General features: G+C 32.7%; 1 protein-coding gene across 2 annotated transcripts; it reads right to left on the bottom strand.

Annotated features, from left to right (window-relative positions):
- Positions 1-13,556: 13,556 nt before the first annotated feature.
- LOC131661698 (uncharacterized) lies at positions 13,557-18,477 on the bottom strand. Of its 2 annotated transcripts, none has more exons than XM_058931303.1 (10): positions 18,383-18,417; positions 18,027-18,134; positions 17,829-17,937; positions 17,650-17,731; positions 17,479-17,564; positions 17,026-17,129; positions 16,764-16,894; positions 16,582-16,675; positions 15,599-15,654; positions 13,557-13,941 (listed from the first exon to the last, which is right to left on the bottom strand). In XM_058931303.1, exons 2-10 carry the CDS (start codon positions 18,069-18,071, stop codon positions 13,845-13,847), a joined length of 804 nt encoding a protein of 267 aa, XP_058787286.1. In that variant the 5' UTR covers positions 18,072-18,134; positions 18,383-18,417; the 3' UTR covers positions 13,557-13,844. The 2 variants fall into 2 exon arrangements, with proteins under 2 accessions (XP_058787286.1, XP_058787285.1); XM_058931302.1 differs by having other exon boundaries at positions 13,558-13,941; positions 18,027-18,219; positions 18,383-18,477.
- Between the last annotated feature and the right edge of the window lie 2,339 nt (positions 18,478-20,816).

Genomic DNA, 20,816 nt, shown 5'->3' with positions numbered 1-20,816 from the left:
GTAATCTTGTATTCACATACTCCCCCTTTTTGATGATGGCAAACCATTCGTCTAAGCTTTGGTAGTAAGTGATAAAGACTCAACAGAGATCCCCCGTACATCCAGCATCTATCTCTCAACAAGGCAATCTCTCAACAAAGCTCCCCCGTACACTCAGCACTCAGCATCTATCTCCCCCTTTGTCAACATCAAAAAGAGAAAACAAGAGAATACAGAGTAGGAGAGTAACAAGAGAAAATAAAGAATACCGGTAGTCATAGAGATAGATAACATGTAAATGGTGAAATCATAAGAACTAAACATGTTTTAAAGAAAAACCAACAACATACATAGTAGTTCAAGAGATTAATAAAAGAAAAACAGAGAGTACTACATCATATAATGTTTTTAACAAACAAACTTAATGACATGAAATGCACTGAAATGATGATATGATAAACAATATGTCCTAACGCCTGCCCCTTCTTCCTCTTCCTCTTTGAAATGTATGAGGTCGATCTTCTTCAACCTGTTCCAACAAATCCAGCACAGACATGTTAAGAGTGTTGAAGCTTTGGCTTATGTTAGCATGGCGATGCAGTGCCGTTTCCTCAAATTGATTCTGCCTCAATACGGAGTTGGATGCAAACGTCTCAAAATCGTTCCTTTGTTCCTGAACCAAGCCGTACAACGATTGGTATTGACGTTGTTGTTCCTCATATCTATCTTGTTGAAGCTGCTGCATTGTTTGAAATTGAAGCTGTTGAGTTTCAAAGTTCTGCTGTTGTTGAAGTTGCATAGCTTCAAGCATAGATATTATGTTGGATTGATCAGGAGGAGGTGGAGTTGTGTATCCCCAAGGGATATCCTCTTGTTGTGGCGGAACATATCTCCAATTTGCATCCGTGTCATGAGCTGCGTCTTCCATGGTATGATCCTCATCATTTGCTATTTCTTGATCATTTCCTTCTTCTTCATTTTCTGCAGTGTGACCAAATTCTGTAGGATCATCATAGTTGTAGATAACCTTCCCTGTTCCCTTTTGAATGAGATAATAGGTTTTCCTAACAGGATTCCAATGATATCCCATAAGAGTCAAGGTGGTTTGTGAGAATTCTTGGGATTGATGTATGCGAGTGTAGTGTAAGTGATCAAGTCGCATACCAAAGTGATTGACAATTGTTTGAATGATTGATCCATAACACAGGGCTGTAGTTTTCTGTTTGACCTCATGAAACTTAGCAGCAAGGAAGTGAGGCCAGTGTAAACGCGTTCTATTTTGCAGCAGATACATGAGCACCACTTCATTCCTTTCAATTCTCGAATATCCTCCTGCCCTTGGTCGAATGATTCTTGAGATTACCCAATTCAAGAGCCTAGGATCTCGCTTCAAATGACCGGCTGTTATTGTTTCATTTGATCTGTCAAATACGGAAGGGTCTTTGAGGATTGACTTCATGTAGGCCTCATGGTCATAGTTTCCCGGTACATCCCCGTCTACCATACGGAGTTCATCACCTACGATTTTCAGACCAAAGATACTAATCCAGACCCGTTTGTCAACAACATGCGACCTAGATCCCATTTTGAAACGGAAATTACAACCGTCCCCTTTTGTAAATCCTGCATAGAAAGCCCTAACGGTATTTTCACAGTACGGGGTATCACATTGCACTAAGGGATGAATATTTTGATGTTCAATTAACGCAGCGACATCAGGGATATGCATGTTTTCGACAAGATTTGGATCATAAGTATATTGCTTAACAATTTTTCTTTTCATCTGCCACTTCTCAAAGTTTTCTCTACAATCAGGATGAACAAGAGCACTTACCGGTTGAGATGATGAACTGGAAGCAATTTCCTTTCCTTTTCTTGATTTTGGAGGCATGGTTGGAGATGCTTTGTGTGAGAGGGATGATTTTTGGACAATTTTGAGTTTGAGGAATTAGGGTTAGCCGTACCAAATGTGATGAGAATGAGAGGGAATGCAAGATTGGAATGTTTTGAATGAATGAGAATGGGTCGGGTCGACCTAACAGACCCAAATATGAAAAAAATTAACGCAGTAGGTCGACCTAAAGTGTGGCTGGGTCGACCTAACAGAAGTAACAGAACAAATGACCAAATTAGGTCGACCTAAATTGTGAGTAGGTCGACGCAACTGGGCCTTTTTAGTTCTTCTAAAGAAGCTTCTTATGTAGGTCGACTCAAATACAGAGTAGGTCGACCTAGGTTTCTTTCAATGATGAAAATGCCTTAGAAATGTTTCTATATGATGTATTTCTGTTTTGTCATTTGCTTGAATGCACAAACATTGTATGTTATGAATGAAAATGATGAACACATATACATAAGTATTTGAGAAGAGTAGATAAGAGCACATGAAGTCACTATAAGCATGTTAATTGATAGCATATTATAGCATCAATAAAATTTTTGGAAGTGAACAATAAACATGTTACCGCTTTCTCAATATGTAGGTGTTTTGTCATCATTGTGTGGAGTCTTCTTGTCAGTATGCCATACTCCTAGATTTGATGATGAATTGTTTTGATAGAATGTTTCACAGGTTGATTTTTGCTTGATTTTTGCGAAAAACTCATCTAGTATCGATTACTTGATGTTCTCCCGGATGCGGGACATAGTCCCAAACAATATTCTGCTAAGAATAGGTTTAAAATCTCTCTGCAATGCAACTTGCCAATTTGCACGTCAAGTAATGCGTCCTATGTGTTTTTCGGGTTAACTGTATTTGTGATGAATCTTATACATTTGTGATGGCCAGGTCACCTACATTCCTCTGCCAAGTATGGTTCTTCAATCTGTCTTTATAGGTGACACACCAAGAGAGGTATGTCTTTCTTTATGTATCTTGAGCACCAGCTGTCAAGGAACCACCACCTTTCGGCGATGTCAAGACACATTTCCTGCGAAATTAAATTAGAGTGGAAGGTCCCCAATCTTCATTGGGTCCTGGATGGTGAGTACACAATTTGTTGCACTTAGGCAACCATTGAAATACTCCTTTAGGAACTAAAATTCTCCTAAATTTGCATTTTTCAATGGTATGTCCCTTTTTGCAACAATAATGACAGGTAATATGATGAGAATATGAAGTTTTGCTAGTTGATACTTTTGGTACAAAAGTGTATTTACTATATAAAGGAGTATACGATCTTTTGAACTTGTTTGGATCAACCGCAAAAGTCACTTTTGGTTGTAGAGCCTTGTCTAACTTGGCTTTTAGATCTCTCACTTCTTTTTGCCAAATGTGACATGTCTCACAACCAAACCATGATGTAGGATCTATTTCAACTTTGTCCTTTTGAATGTCTATCATAGATTGTTTTAAAGCTTCCATATCCTTTTCGGTTTTCTCAACTTTTGATTCAAGATATGAAAATATTTTCTTATTTGAGGCCAAAAGTTTGAAAGCTTTAATTGCATCTCTATGTAATTCTTCAAAAGCAAGTTTTAGTTGAGAATGAGATACCTTATCTACGAGTTCAGGTTTAAGATGACTTACAGCTTTCTTTTTCTTGTTTTGATGAGCCATGAAACAAAGACTTGCTGATTCTTCTTCATCGCTTGATGAGCTTTCACTAGATGAATCACTTTCCCATGCTATGTAGGCTCTTTTAGATTTGTTATGACCTTTGCTTTGGTTCTTCTCCTTCTCTTTCTTAAGGTATGGACAATCCGGTTTGTAGTGACCGGCTTTCCCACAATTGAAGCAAAGACCTTTGATCTTTCCTTTGTTGTCGTCATCTTGTTTGAACATTGTTGATTGCTTTCTATAGTTGATCAAGCCTTTGTCGGAATGTTTTGCTCCATTTTTCTTTAGATATTTGTTGTATCTTCGCACAAACAGTCCCATTTCCTCATCATCGGAGTCTTCGTCATCACTTGTGTCACTATCCTTTGGCTCTCGTTTTGAGGTCTTGGAGCTCGAAGCTTTTAGAGCTATTGACTTCTTCTCTACCTCTTTCTCCATGTTCTTTTCTTTCTTTGTCCTTTTCTCATGCATGTCAAGGCATTTAAGATGTTGTTCATGTTCCTCTAGTTTACCAAAAAGGGTGGTAATGTCTAAAGTGTTGAGATCATTTGCTTCCTTAATTGCTGTAACTTTGGGTTGCCATTCCCTGTTCAAACACCTTAAGATTTTGTTAGTAGCAACTGCATTGGAAACAGGTCTATCAAGAGAATTTAATCGATTTTTCAGATGAACGAATCTCTTCTGCATGTTTTCGATGGATTCACCATCTTCCATGTGGAAGAGTTTGAACTCTTGAGTTAACGTATTGATCCTAGCTAGTTTGACATCATCCGTTCCCTCGTGGGCAACTTGCAATGTGTCCCACATAGCTTTAGCTGATCTACAATGGGAAACGCGATAGTATTCATCAACTCCTAGAGCTGAGATTAGAATGTTTCTCGCTTTCCAATCGTATGCATATCTCTTTTCATCTTCAGCATTCCAAGTATCTTCTGGTTTTGGAACAACTGCACCAGCTGCATTTGTCATGGTGATCTGAAATGGACCATTGACAATAGCTGTCCAGATGTTCATATCAATTGCATTGATATGGACACACATACAATCCTTCCAATAGCCGTAGTTTTCGCCGTTGAAAACTGGAGCTCTATTATGAGCCCCTTTAGGTCCGGAAGCCATCTTTCCAATAAGTGTTTCACGTAGCACGGAATAAACCAGAGCTCTTGATGCCACTTGTTAGACGTTGGCCTTAGGATCTAGAGGGGGGTGAATAGATCGTTCACAGTTTTACGGATTTAAACGACTTTTCAGCGGAAGTAATTCTGAATCGACTCGCGTCTATTCCGAACCACTATCGAAACGATTATATATGTGTTTAAAAAACCAGTCAAAGAGTTGAAGTAAATGATAAGAGTCTATGTTGCAGAATCAAGACGTTTCTCTTATGAAAATCAGATTAACTTTTTGTATGATGGACAATGTTTGCAATGCAGTAAGAGTGATAGAAACAAATATACAAACACTTGGTGATAATGATCAAATTGAAGGTAATTCAATGTGTGATGGATTGTGATGTTTATGAACGTTCTTAGTTCACAATCTTAACACTCGAATCGTTGATCAATTTGCTATTATAACCAAATATGAACAGAATGTAAATGAAAAAGTAAAAGCGACAAGAACACGATATTTGTTTAGGCAGTTCGTCGATCGTCCTCGCTACGACTACGTCTGCCCCCAATTCCAAATTGAAATTGGGTAATCTTTCATTAATGTTGAAAGTAGTATATACAAAGAAGATAACAAAGCGATAAACGATAAACCAATTATGTCGATCCTTTGAATCTTCTTCCCCCTTAATCTTGAGCAAGATCAAGGTTATCCAAGAGCTTCACTTTGATTCCCTTCTGCAGTGTCTTGATTCCTTGAACTCCCCGTTCCTCAATCGTTACACTCAGTCGAATCCTCAATGAACGCCTCTTGATAAAAACCCCCCAAGAACCACCCGTCGTGGAGGACAAAACCCGCAGATTTTATTCACCAACAAACCCCACAAACCTTCACCCACTAGGAATCTTCAATTCCGTTCCATGGACGTTATCGAACTCATCACTAACCCGCAACGCAAGAATGATTATGTGTAATTGTGTTGGAGATGATGAAGAACGAAGATGAGAAGCGTTTGTGTATCTTTCAGTCGTTGGTGTTGCCTTGAATAATTACCCTTGCACAATATATATGATTGCATAACAGTTGGAACCAAGAAAAACTGATTTTTGAACTTTCTTGATCAGTTAGGTCGACCTCTTGTAGGGGTTAGGTCGACCTAGCAGTGTTTGCTGAAGTTTGCTCCCAGTTAGGTCGACCTGTTGAAGGAGTAGGTCGACCAGAATCCTCTTCTGATGCGTTCTGGGAACATTTTCTCAGATTAGGTCGACCTAGTTGATGTGTAGGTCGACCTAACAGGCTGATATGTAAAATTCATCAATTTAGGTCGACCTAAATGATGTGTGAGTCGACCTAGCAGGAGTATATGAATTTTTCTCCATTTTAGGTCGACCTGGGTTGATGGTAGGTCGACCTAACTGCTGTTTTTCTGCATTCTTCTTGTTTTGCTTGTGTTGAGTCAATCTATAAACATATAAACATAATGGGTTGACCTATGAGTGATCAATGCTTGCTTTTCTTTGAGTTTTCTGCTTTGTTTGAATGCTTATTTGAGTTTGCCATAAATCAAAAACATCTTTGAGTGTAATCTTGTATTCTCACAAAATACATCACGAATTATCTAATGTAGCACAAATAATTAAATAACTTGTTCCAACAAATTTTAAGTTATAAATATTCATGACAATTATAATTTTATGATAATTATAACAAGAAAATGTTATAAATTTTTATAATAATTATAATTAGGAAAGGATAAATTTTAATTATATTAAAAATATTTAATTTTTTCGGGCCGATGGGCTATCCATGGCCCATATGGGCCGGCTCATATTTTTTAGGGCTTTTTAGGGCCGGGCTAAAAAAGGCCCGAATGTAAATGGGCTCGAAAAATGAGGCCCAGGCCCTAAAAATTTTCGGGCCAAATGGGTCGGCCCATGGGCTTCTGCCCATTTTGACAGCTCTGACCAAAACACTAAGCTAGCTGTTATCATTTGTTAAACCTTGCATTGAAATTTGAAATTCTTTTTATAAATGGATTATTCAAAGTCTGAATTTTTATAAGTTTGAATTTTTTTCTTATTGAACTTTTAAAGTTTTTAATTTTTATAAATTGATAATTCTTTAAAAGTTAGTATAATTTTTTATTTAACGTTTTTATTTTTATTTTTTAGGATAAAGCTAACATGTGCCCCAAGGGCACATGCTAAGAAACCTAAATATAGTAAATTTGTATTGGAAAACGTAATAAACACATTAATTATAAATTTTTTATGAAAACAATGCACAATTTTTAAGTAAAAATTTCTACATTTAGCTCTTAACATATGCCCTTAGGGCACATGTTAGCATGACCCAATTTTTTATTTAACGTTTTTATTTTAATTTTTTATTTAACGCTTTTATTTAACCTTTAAAGTTTTTTATTTAACGTTTTTATTTAATTTTTTAACTAATTTTTTTAAATGTAATAACTAATATAAAAAGTTAGTATAACTAATATAAATTAATATTGTTCAATTTTTTTAGAAATTTAGAAATTTGAGAAGTTAATATATTTTATAAAAAAATAAAACGTTAATATTTGTTAGGGATTTATTAATTATTGCTCAGTTTTATATGTACAGTTTTAATATAAATGTATTTTATATATATATATATATATATATATATATATATATATATATATATATATATATATATATATATATATATATATATATATATATATATTAATATTTTATAAAAAAAAATTGTAATTAATATGTACAGTTGGGGAATATATTAAGTATATATACCTTAATATAGTTTATATACAGTATTAACTTATATAGAACTTAGGCTAAATTACAGTTTTGGTCCCCCTGTTTTAGGTTTTTCACGATTTTGGTCCCCCTATTTTCTTTTTAAACAGTTTTGGTCCCCCATCCCTATTTTGTTCATGAACAGTGTATGAACAGTACATGTCCCTACATGAACAGTACATGAACAGTTGCGTCAAAATTGGGATAGGGGACCAAAACTGTTTAAAAAGAAAATAGGGGGACCAAAATCGTGAAAAACCCAAAACAGAGGGACCAAAACTATAATTTAGCCTAGAACTTATAGTATATATTATTAACTTAATAATTTATAAAATGTATTAATATGTACAGTTGGGGAATATATTAAGTATATGTACCTTAATATAGTTTATATACAGTATTAACTTATATAAAACTTATATTAATATTGTAATTAATATATATTAATAATTTATAAAAAAAATTGTAATCAACTTGTACAGTTGAGGAATATACAGTATATAAATATGTTATTACAAAAATTATGTATTAATTTATAAAATGATAACGTTAAAACATATATATTATTTATTAAAAATATTATTAACATTAAAACATACTCCCTCTGTCCCAAATTATAAGAGAAATTCACTTTTTAGATTCATTGAATATTTAATGTATCTAGTCCATATATAGACAAAATACATTAATTATTCAATGAATCTAAAAATGGAATTTCTCTTATAATTTGGGACGGAGCGATTATATTTCAGTTTCATTAAAACGTATATAGTTATATATTTATTAAAAATGTTAACGTTAGAACGTATATAGTTATATATTTCAGTTTCATTATAAAACAAAACAGATTCATTAGCCTAGTGTAAACGTGCATTATGCCTAACAAAGGAGTTGTGGGTTTGATTCTTGTCATTGACAAAATTTTGGAAAAACTACAAATCTGTGTTTTATAAGGGACGGTTTAAAAAAAAAAACTTCACAGGAGGGTGAATTGCATTTAACCCTAATAATAATATAAACTCAAATGTATTAAATAATCACATAAAAAAATCCGTAAAATGGAGAAATGAAAATAAAAATTGTGTCTCAAATAACGGCAATTGTTAATTAAAATAAAATAGGTATTTTGATGATAGTGTCCCGTGAAAAAAATATAAATTTTTGACATTTGAAAATAAGAATTTTGTGTTTTAAATAAAAATTAATATTTTTACTTATAAATAAATAAATAAATAGAATTGATTAAATTTGTCGTAAAAATAAAACTAAATGTCAACATTATATATATTTATACACAATAAATATTTAATGTGATAATTATATACTATAATATTACATTTTAATATATTAAAAATAATTAAAAGAAGATAAAATAATTAGGCACAAACAATATAATAATAAAATTAAAAGAGAAAGAAATATAAAAGAAAAATGAATATAATTTGAAAGAACAATGAGATAGCAAGTGAAAGAGTGAGAAGTTGAGGAAAAAGTGAAAGTTGTAAAAGTGTCCCATAGAAAACTGACATTTGGTAGCATTTGGTTTGAAATAGAGTGAATAAATTGGGAGATTAATTTTTTTTCTATTTTAACCTTTTGTAAGTGTAAAAAAATTTAAAGTGAATGGTGTTATTAATAGTTTTGCATGTATGTTTTATTAGTTCATATACTAATTAGGGGTGTTCATTGGTTCAGGCAAATCCGAATCAAACTGAAATCCAAATTAAGTTATAGTGTTTGGGTCGGGTATTTTTTTAGTTCAGGCAAAACCCAAACCAAACCAATGAAATCCAATGTTAATTGTTTCGGTCAACTGATTTCCAAAACTCTACCCGTCTACCGGAACTAACCATAACTAATTCGTATAATTTATATCATCATTATCATGTAAACTAGTATAAGGTATTCAACTTCAAGAAGAAAAAAATAAAACACCATTTCACATTCACAACCAATATAACATATATGGAGAAAATTAAAAAAAAAAAAAATACGAATTTTTTTAGAAAATTTCTTTACCCACCTCCCTATGGGGGTCACCCCCAGCGAAAAACCCATTTTACCCCGCTTCGGAAATGCATTTTCGAAATTATTTTTTGCTAAATTTTTCCAGTCTTCGGAAGTGCATTTCCGAAAAAATCCCAAAAATTGGGATTTTAAATAAATTCGGAGATGAATCTCCGAAACAACAAAAAAAAATCTAAAAAAATCTCAAAAATTAATTTTAGGATATTAATTAATTCATATATCATAAATTTGATATAATTGATGAGTAATGAATAATAATAATTATATATTTTGATATAATTTATGAGTTATGAATAATAGTTATTATATATTTCTATCCTAATTCATATTTTAAAATTTAAAATAATTTTAATTAAAATAATTAAAATAATTTCACTTACAAAATGAGATATAATTTTTTATTTATATATTTATAATAATTGTTATATATTTATAAAAAAATTAAAAAAATGAGTATTTTAATTTATATATTTATATAATAATTATAACAATTATTATATATTTATAAAAATTATTTATATTTATATATTTATATAATAATTATTATATATTAATTATAAATATATTTATATATTTATATAATAATTATAAAAATTAAAAAAATGAGTGTTTTAATTTATAATAATTATTGTATATTTATATAATAATTATTATATATTTATATATTTCACTTACGAAATTAATAATTATGATTATATATTTATATATTTCTATTCTGATTCATAATTAAAAATGAGTTATAATTTTTTATTTAGTTTAAAAAAATTAAAAAAAGATTTTGTCTTAATTTTATTTAATGAATAAATTTTATATAATTCAAAATTTACTTATGAAATTAAGATGTTTTTGATTTATATAAGTTACTAAAATAATTTTTAACTTTAAAATTGTTTAGGAAATTTTGATTCAACTTGATTTTGTTGATTCACCTTCATTTTATTGATTCACTTTCATTTTATACCTATTAATTGTATTGATTCACCATATTTTAATTTTTTAATAATTACTAAATTATTTCGGAAGTGTATATCCGAAACATTCCAAGACCAGTTTGGTCTTGGAATATTTCGGATATGAATCTCCGAAAACACCCCCTCTCCCCAAAAGGGGGTGTGTTCGGAAATGCATCTCCGAAAATTCAAAAAAGGGGGTGTTTTCGGAAATGCATCTCCGAAAACACCTTTTTTTCGTGTTTTCGGAAGTGCATTTCCGAAAACACCTTTTTTTTTCAATAAAAGTACGTTTTCGAAAATGAACTTCCGAAAATAGGGGTATTTTGGTAAATTCGCCAGAGGTGGCTAAGAAGGTTAGGAGGTGGGTGAAGAAATTTCCTTTTTTTATTACTATGGAAAATTAGTCGATGTAAATTAAGATTTTTTGGAAATATTTTTGAACATTTTGTTCTAATGTATCCGATCAATCCAATTCAAACAACTCGTTATTTATCAGTATGGTTCAGTTTGAGCTTTGTATGAATCTTCATTTCTGCAGTTCCATTCTACTGTGGAGTATAGGGTGGCACCACCTCATGCACAATCCCTTCCTTTTCACATAATGTGTCGAAGTCTTTCGACACATATTCTCTACCACCATCAGTTCTCAGACTCTTAAGCTTTCGTCCACTTTGCCTTTCGACCATATAATTGAACTTGACAAATACCTTAATCACTTCATTTTTCTTCTTGATCAGGTAAGTTCATAATTTTCGGCTGAAATCATCTATGAATGTGACAAAGTATTTATTACCTCCATTCGAATTCCTCTGAATTGGACCACAGACATCAAAGTATACGACTTCAAGAATTCCATTCGACTTGCTTCCTGCATCCATGTTGAAGTTGTTCTTGTGCTGCTTCGCCTGCACACATTCCTCACACACCTCTCTTGGAATGTCGATTTCTGATAATCCTGAAACCATATTTCTTCTTTTCAACTCTCTAATGTCATTGAGGTTGAGATGTCCTATTGGATAGTATCATATACATACACTTGTGCTCCGTCACATTAAGTTCAATCTTGAAGGTTTTATTCTGAGACATGTGAGCCTTCAAGATTAACTTTTAACTTGAGTCAACAACTCTCATAATCTTGTCTTCAATCGACACTTTGTAGTTCTTTTCAACCAACGACCATATGCTGAGCAAATTTCTCTTCATGTCTAGTATGTACAATACATTAGAGATTACTGACCTTTTATCATTTTTTCTCATAATTAGAACATCACCAATACCTTCAGCTGCTATAGTATTATCATTTGTAAATTTCATTGTGTTCTTCATATAGGGTTTTATGTTCACAAACCAATCTTTTCTTCCAGACATGTGTGATGAGCATCTCTAATCCAAGTCTCATTAGTCATTAAATCTCTCTTCATCTCTTGTTGTGACCATCGGCATCATCTCTTCTTCTTCTTCATGTCTTGCAAATTTTGCATCACTTTCTTGATTGTTTCGTTTCTCTAGACAAATACTAGAGTAGTGACCATACTTCTGACAATTGAAACACTGAATGTGACTTTTGTCCAGCTTTCGACCAGCAGTTTTTCCTCTGCCTGCAACACCACCTCTTTGGTTGCTTTGGTATGAAGGCTTTCTCTCATTCGACCAGTTTCTTGCTGATTTCGACCAGTCGAATTGTTGTAGCCCCCTTTACCTTTACTTTTAATCCAACTTCCTTTGTCTTTTTTTTTCTGTTGCTGATGAACCTGCAGAGCCATATCGCTATTTGACTTGCTTGTAGCTCTTTCCGTCATTTGTTCATAAGATTCCAGCGTCCCTTAAAACTCTTCTTTTGTCAATGCTGACAAATCTTTTGAATCTTCTATGGCAACTCCCACGTGGTCGAACTTTGAAGCCAATGACCCCAAGATCTTTGGAACAACTGATCTTAATGTCAACACTTCTCTACATACCTTGATTTGATTCACCGGTTTCATAACCTAGTGAAGAAATCAGTAATGCTTTCACTTTCTTCCATCTGAAACAATTCATACGTTCTTTTGTGAGTTTGTAACCTCACCTCTTTCTCCTTTTTTGCACCTCCAAACGATTTTTCCAGAATTTCACATGCTTCTTTTGGAGATTCTACATCGCTCTTTTTCAAAATTATCTGGACTCACACATAGATGAATTATAAAAGAAAGCTCTATAATTCTTCAATTCTTTGTGTGCAGCATTTTTTTCATTTGTCACGTTCTCTACAAGTTGTGCTACCTCTTCTTTCACAAGATCCCAAAGATATTAATAACAGAAAACAACATGCATCTGCTTGCACCAATTCTCATAGTTGTCTATTTTCATAATTGGAAGACTCACCAGAAAGTGCTTGTCTAAATGATTCATCGACATTATGATTTTCTTCGAAGAATCACTCAGACAGTGCTCTAGATATTAGATGTTGGAAATAAACTCAAACCTTTGAGTAATTCCTTATAGCTACAGAATAACAATGAAATGGAAAAGAAAAGAAATTTGAGGTAAAAGGTGAGTTTAAACTTTCTAATATTTATGAATTTTTTTAATAAAAATATGTAAAGAAAAATTTTGGAAAAAAATCACAACAGTAACCTTCACAATGATGGCAAATCACAATAGTAAATTACTATAATCGGATGAACATGAATATTTAAAGCTACTCTCTATTACCATCTAAGTTAAATCTTCACAATGATGGCAAATCAAAATAGTAAATTATTATAATTGGATGTATATTTAAAGTTAGGTTAATTTTAGTGTATACGCTAGGTTAACTCCTTAAAAAATCTTTTTAGAAAATCTTTGTTCCCTTTGTAACCAAACAGATCCTTGTTCTAGTGAAAATTAAGAAATCTTGTCCATAATCAGTCACATTACAGCCCAAAAAAAATGTCTAACAAGGATCTCACTTAAAGTTCCAATGCATTTTTTTTTTCAACTGTGCCACTTAAGTATCATTTTCCCTTTCGCATAATAAAGATAAATTAGTTATTTCATCATTAAATTTCTCTTATTGATCATCTCTCTGTAGTCTATCACAAAAGTTTGTGAGAGCGGGAGGGAGAGTAGTATATAAGATAAAGCAGCACTGGAAATCTATTTTGTAGAAAAATCAATATCTACCTGCTTCTTCAACAAGCTTTCATTCTAGGATCCAAAGATTTAGAACGCTATCAGAATTAGTAACAAGGTTTCCAGGTTTAAATATGTTTCTGTTGTTGTAATTAAGCAAACAGTAACAGCAAAGTATTGACTAAGCACCCTTCGCAAACTCAAACTAAACATTCTAACCAAAAAATAATGTATTATTAACAATTTGACCTTGATAACCATTAAGTCATAGTGAAGATTGAACTTTGTATCACACCAAGCATTGATGCAATCGAACATAAGCTAATCATCTTCCTCTTGATCAAAATCCCTAACCTTCACATCAGCATCTTCTCCATACTGAATGCAGTTGTCAATTTGACCCAGCACATATTCTATACTGTAATTGAGAAGAATCCAACTATAAGTACAAAACAAAAATTGCTTTGATTTGGGGATAGGTACATATACAGGGGTCATAAAAAAAAGAACGGCAGAATATCTAAAATACGAAATAGACACGAAACTAGTACAGGTTTTAAAGACAAGTAGGGAAGGAGTTCAATTTACCAAAATATCTAAATGGCCTTTTAAGAGGTGGACTTTATTAATCAAAATTAATTGAAATTTCTGTAAGTTTCCAAAATATTAATGAACATAAACCAAATCTATAACATAGTGAAAATAAATCAAGAACAAATGCTTTCAAGAACTGTCATCCTCGACGTGAGGTGCATTCATGGTTGAACAATTAGTTAAGAATCCCATGATCAAAACAATATACCCAAAACGTGTTTATTAACAGAAGTCTAAAGCATAGTTTTAGAATTTGAACTTAAAGCCTAACTCAACCCTACAAATCAGCTTGTAAGATAGAACCATAAGTCTTATAACTTGTAAACACAAGCTAGCCATATCTCCAAGCTATGTGGGAATGTGGGTATCTGGGATCCGATCACACACCCTCACACTCATCCTAGGGTCTGTTAGATTGTAGGGGAATGAAGGGGAGGGAAAGGATTATTTTAAGTTTTAGCTGTTTGGTTCAATTTTTTTTGGAGGGGAAGGGATGGGATTAAAATTCCTTCAATGCCAATTTTAACTCCCCTAAAAAATGGGGGGATTTGGAGGGGAAAAAAGAATGGCTTAAATAGCCCTAATAATTAATGAGATATTAAATATTTTAAGGATAAAAGTGGTAATTTTATACATTCTCTTTATTAAAATCCCCCCTCCCCTTGCTGAACCAAGAACACAGTTTTTTAAAATCTCTCACCTCCATTTCCCTCCATTCCCCCTATAAAAATTGATCCCCTCCCTTCCCTCTATAAAAATCTCTCCACTCCCCTCCCTATTGGTTGAACCAAACACACCTTTTAGTGTAGAAAAAAATGCCACAATAACAGAGATCTTAACACACCCTCTTATGCTCATGATTGGGCATATGAAGCATGAAAAATTCAACCCCCTTCACGGCCAAAAGCATGAAAAAATTTAGAGTGGCCCATTAACAAATTTAGGTTAGGCTCAATTACGGGTGGCCCATTAACAAATTTAGGTTAGGCTGTGACATACTCAAACCATATCTCTAAGCTATGTGGAATCTCAACAGATACTATCAAGGCAGAGATGGAGTAACATATTTTACTAAAACTGCCAAAGTACTGAGCTACAAGGAAAAGTAGTTTCGAAAACTGTTAATTCCAGAGCATAACATAATATTTAATTTCATATACCAAATTATTTTGAAAGAAAGGTGACAAAGACAATCAAATCAGAGATCTTTTCTTGGACTTTGAAAACACAACTCATAACCAAGAGTTTTGGGTAGCTTTGAAAATACAATCTACAAGAACCATCATTTGTGTTCAACTTAATTTATGCCATGCTTTTTCATTAAAACAATTTACAACGGTTTATACCACTCAATATATGATGTATGTACAATCAACTAGAGCAAGAGCATATACCTTATACCTTATATAATAAGGATAAAACATCATTCAAAAAAACAAACAGGAAGAAAAGTTAAGCAGTACAAAGATATAAGTGTGTACCTTTTGTCTTTCCTCAAGTCCAGTGGTATAAAACTCACCATGCTATAACTACTCACCTGATACACAAGGAATGAATAAATAAACATACAAGCCGGTGGAATTGAAAACAAAGTATTCCATAACCTATACAATATCTAGGAAGCTTCGGTAGCAAGAGAATAATCAGAAATTTCTGTTCCAAAATTAAAGTGATATGGGAATGAGTTGAAATGGAACCACAAGTCCTTTCTAAGACTTGGAATGGGCAAATGATAAAACTTCATATCTTATAAAACCCTGTCAATTTGTACTATCAATTTGGTATTGCATTCAACATATTTTGCTAATTATCATCTCTGAACTTGGACAAACCATCTAAAGCTCATCAATGTACAAAAGTTTGTGGTTGGTAATAAGTCTTGATCAAGGTCTAGGTAGTTGGTGTTGAAAACTGTATGTTGAAAGATGTAACTACAGTCTACATGTTTTCTAAAACACTCATCTAGGGTGTGCAGCCTGATTTTCTTATCAGAAATTTTTCGTGAGTGAGCTCTCCAATATCATTCACATGGAAATGAATTTTTCAGAGTCTAACTGAGAGAATACATCATGCAAAGAGAAAAAGCTGCTGTGAAACATGAATCAATCTTTGCATGTAATTCATCTAAGCTGTTGTATCATGTATGAAAGCAGTTTTCTACTACTGTTTATTTGAATGTTAACTATTTGAATTGGGTTGTCTTGCTTTTTCAAAATGAAAATCAATTCAAATAATGAATAGACAATTATCTATAAAAGTCAACTTAGTTTTAGTCCAAAATAATTCTAATGAAATTGCTATCTGTGTTTCCTAGTATCTTACAGCCTAGAACATCCCAGCACATATACAATATAACTGTTAATTGCTAGTCAATGGTCTGCCAATGAAAGCTCGCAAAATGAATGCATACTTTAGAATATTAGTGACAGTATGATATATTCGTAAAATAATCTAGGTTACTCACAAGGTCAATCAAAGCTTTATTCAACTTTGCATACTTAGGAGCCATATGTTGATTCAATGCAGACAGTAAAAATTGGGGTTCTGGATCCAAGAAACTACGAGAAAAAAAATACATATATTAGAATTTCAATAAATAAAGCACTGGAAACAAAATAGTGAAAGAAATTAGGTGACGATAATTACTCTTCAAGATCCTTTTTGTTTTTCACAAGGTCCATTTTTGAGAGGATATTGACATGAGGTAGTTCAAGCTGAACCATTGCAGAAAGGGAAGCCATGCATCCACTTATAAATTTGGTCACATCTACCATGAACTGGAAATTTCAAAATTATTAGCCTTGAAATATAAAAAGACAAAAGTAATGAGAAGTCTAAGGGAACATGAGTGAGTCAATAGCTTAAAAGGAAGTATGAGATAAGCAAAAGTTGCAAAACTATCACCAACCTGTGAATCAAGCAAGTACACAACACAGACATTAAAATTTCTCCGCTTCAAATGTTCAACAAAATTCCGGAATACTGGCACATGTGAGTAAAGTTCTATCTGACCTGCAAAACATTACAAGGATAAGTTGCTCAATCACATTTTGCTAAGCTAGTTGCGACCAAAAAACTTAAATGATCAATTTTAATACAATTAACTTAGTTTAAGCTACACAAACTGGCCTTGGATTCTAAAAAGACAACTATTACAATAACCAATAGTTGAACTATGCTACCAATTGTCAAATTCTGATTTTGTATTTGTAACCTTGCATATTCATGCAACTGCAACTTAAAAAAACATTATCCCCTCAAAGTCATAAAAATCTCATAATTGCTATCTTCAGATACCAGTACTTCAAAAATAATCAAAATATAATAAACTACAAATAACTAAAGAAACGGGCATGAATACCAGGGCAGTCAAAAACCAAGTACTCATCATCTAAATAATTGTCCAGCTCCTCATCGAGCCACTCATTGAGGTTATCTTCAAGGTGTCTAAAAAAAACTATTAAGGCAACAAAATTTAAACCGCATAAAACAAAGCTCTAGAATTTATTTAAAAAAACAAACGAAAGGATACTCCATGCAGTATACAAGGCCACCATTAGGACCCAATCCAAGCTCCTCCATAACATCATCCAGCGAAATGAGTTCCCTTACATCTACAAGCATTTAAACCGAAAATACTAAAGCTCCGTGCAACAATAAACCTGAATTAACAAAAGAAGAAGCCACATAACACAAACACATTCTGCTTACCCATTGCAACAGGATAGTCAAAATTCTCAGCAGCAGGATCAAGGTTCACAATATGTATTGATCGTCGCACAGTTTCACAGTGTTGGAACAAACTCGAGCAATACGTAGACTAATCATAATCAACAAAGAAAAAAATTAGTGCCAAGTACATAATACCTATTAGTTTTACCAACAAACAATGCAAATATAACAAATTACCTTGCCACTACCGGCAGGACCAATAACAAGCTGTGCATAACCCATTGATTCTTCGCGGAGTTCAGAAAGTGGTGCAAAGGTAACTGACGGCTCGAAAAGAAGCGAGAACTGCAACAGCAATGTAAGCAGAAGTCCAAACAACGATGGCGAAAATCAAATTCACAAAATAACTGTGGCCCATAAACAACAGGACCTAAATATCAACAGAATGGGAAACTAGGTTATTTTTGCATCAAAATAGAGAGAAAGTAACTGAATAATGTAATGGAAACGCAGAAAATATGAAGAAAGAGAGAATAGTGATAATAATATGGTATAGCGAAAACGATGAATGATTAGGGTTTTTGACTACGAACCTGTAGCTTGGAGGAGAAGTTCAACGCTGCAGAAGCTGGGAAGACGAGAGAGTGAGATTCTAAGATACCCTATATTGTTTTTTATTTGATGAAATTATTTATTATTTTTCGTGAAGAGGAAATACCCTAGTTGATATTATGGTTTTTTTAATGTAATGTATTTTTTTTTATTTGAGAATTTTTCAATACACCACATCACTTATTTACGCACCACCGAATTGACAAAATTTTCTAGTGCTTCTATTTTTAATTCGGAATTTATTTAGATACCGTAAATCAGATATTCGAACCTTGGTTCACGTGATTGTTGTTGTTGGGCACAATATTTTACCACCAGTCTATCTTGTCTTTTTTTTTTATTAAATTTACACATTAAATATGATTGAAATCTTAATTATTCGTAAAATGTGAACAATACTCACAAGCATAATAAAACAATTGGCATGCATTTAATGAAGCTTAATCTCTTCAACATTGACATCCTTCTCAGCTTTTAATTCCTTTGCAGATTTGAACAGCTAGGGTTTCAACATTTTCTCCACTAGAGACAAAACCTAATTTCAATTTTTTTCACGAGAACTTGACCTAATTCAGAAATATCCATTGAGATCTTCTTGAAATTTTAACAAAACGTTGAGCTTTTATAGGTTATGCCCATGAACCTTTTGATACAAGTTGATCTTTGCAATGGTTTATCCCCAATCAAACAAGAAGCTTTTACTCGAGCCTAAATAATAATCAAAATAGAGATTTTCCAAGCTAATCTCAAGAACCAAATAGAAATTTTAAGACTGGTTAATCTTAAGAACCAAACTTTATTCTTCAAGAGTATTGCACTCTTGAAAGTAATCACAAGGGTCATTCACTCAAATAATTTTTTTCCTCACAAGTAGTGTTCACTCAAAAACACCGAGGCAAATTTAAGTGAAGAAAGATATTTCTAGAGAGAGGAAGAAAAATAGAGAGATAAATTCCAAAAAAAAATGTTAAACTTCGGGAATCGGTTTAAAATGAAGACGAGGCGGCCATCCATTATATAGGAGAAGGAAAAAATATAAAAGGAAATGATCCATGGGCCTCCTAACCGAATAATCGATTGGACTAATGCGCCAATCAATTAGTTGAACTAACAAATCAATTTTCCTGGCCCAAAATAGAAAGATTTCACAAGGAGTTGTTGTCAGTCATTAAGACACTGTCATAATCCACTATACACTAGTTTAGGCTCCTTCTAGAAAATTGGCTTAGGCTTCATTTTATCCTCATTGGGCCTTAGATTAATATTGGACTCTAAGTGTGTTGTACTTGGCACCCGTTTGCTCCAAAAGAACTTGAAACTCAACCATAGGTTAGTATAATATAAATTTTAATTGACTAAACAGTTAATAAATCACTTGCTAAAGAATCATTCAGAGTTTTTCCGACTTTTCAATCTCTATTAATTGTATTACTTCAAAATCTCAAGATAACTTAAGAAACTTCACCTTTTGAGGAAACGACAAGCCATCGTTGATTTTCCTTTTTCTACAAATTATTTGATCCGAGAGTTTGCTCAATAATTAGTATTGATAAATCCATTACAAATTTATCATCTTAACCTTTTAATAGATTGTACCGCAATTGCAACTGTTGAATGACATCATCAACCTCAACACCTTTATCACATCCATTGAGGGATATCATTAACATAAAGAGCATCTAGACAAATGCCATTAGGTAACCACTTCTTCTTGTATACCTAAGATATTTCAGGAAGCTCTTTTGATTTTAAATTGTATCATGTTAGAAACATCCTTACTAAAGGAGTGTTGAGATGTATTTTCCTTTGAAATATCTCCATTAACATTCAGAATGAGATGGTCCTTACTGGTCTTTTATTCTTTAGTTAGACATTGATTCTCTTAAGTTAACTTCTTTAACTTGAATCTCTTCATTTGGACCTTTGACATTTTTCTTTCCCTTGATTGTTATCTTTCAATGATGTTTTCTACGGGATACCTGCAAAAGTAACAACCTTTATTTCTACCTATTAAGGGTTAGTTTACCAAATGTAATATGTATGAGTTTTTCCATAGTTTCAAAAAGAGGTTTTGAAATAATTTCACATTAAGGTTTTTATAAACCATGAATATAGAGGAATCAAACATACGTTGTTACCTTTGTTACACAACTTACTTAATATTAAGTAGCTTGTGCAATAAAGCTATAATTAATTAGAACAACTAAATGATAAGATTAGGGATCTTAACGAAACTCAAAAGATTCAATGATTTTTTGTTGTTATTAGAAAAATAGATTTCTTCCCTCATAGGAGTGGAACAATATAACATATTTATTTCCTCGGTTGTGTCACTTAAAGATCAACTATCAGTATCTGTATCACAACTTGGCTTTTCTACCTTTTGTATCCATATCTTTCTGGGTCATTTAATTT

The sequence above is a fragment of the Vicia villosa genome, linkage group LG3 (genome assembly GCF_029867415.1).
Source record: "Vicia villosa cultivar HV-30 ecotype Madison, WI linkage group LG3, Vvil1.0, whole genome shotgun sequence".
In the NCBI taxonomy this organism is placed as follows: Eukaryota; Viridiplantae; Streptophyta; class Magnoliopsida; order Fabales; family Fabaceae; genus Vicia; species Vicia villosa.
Note: the sequence above shows the minus strand (reverse complement) of the source record. Positions and strands in the feature narration are given on the sequence as shown.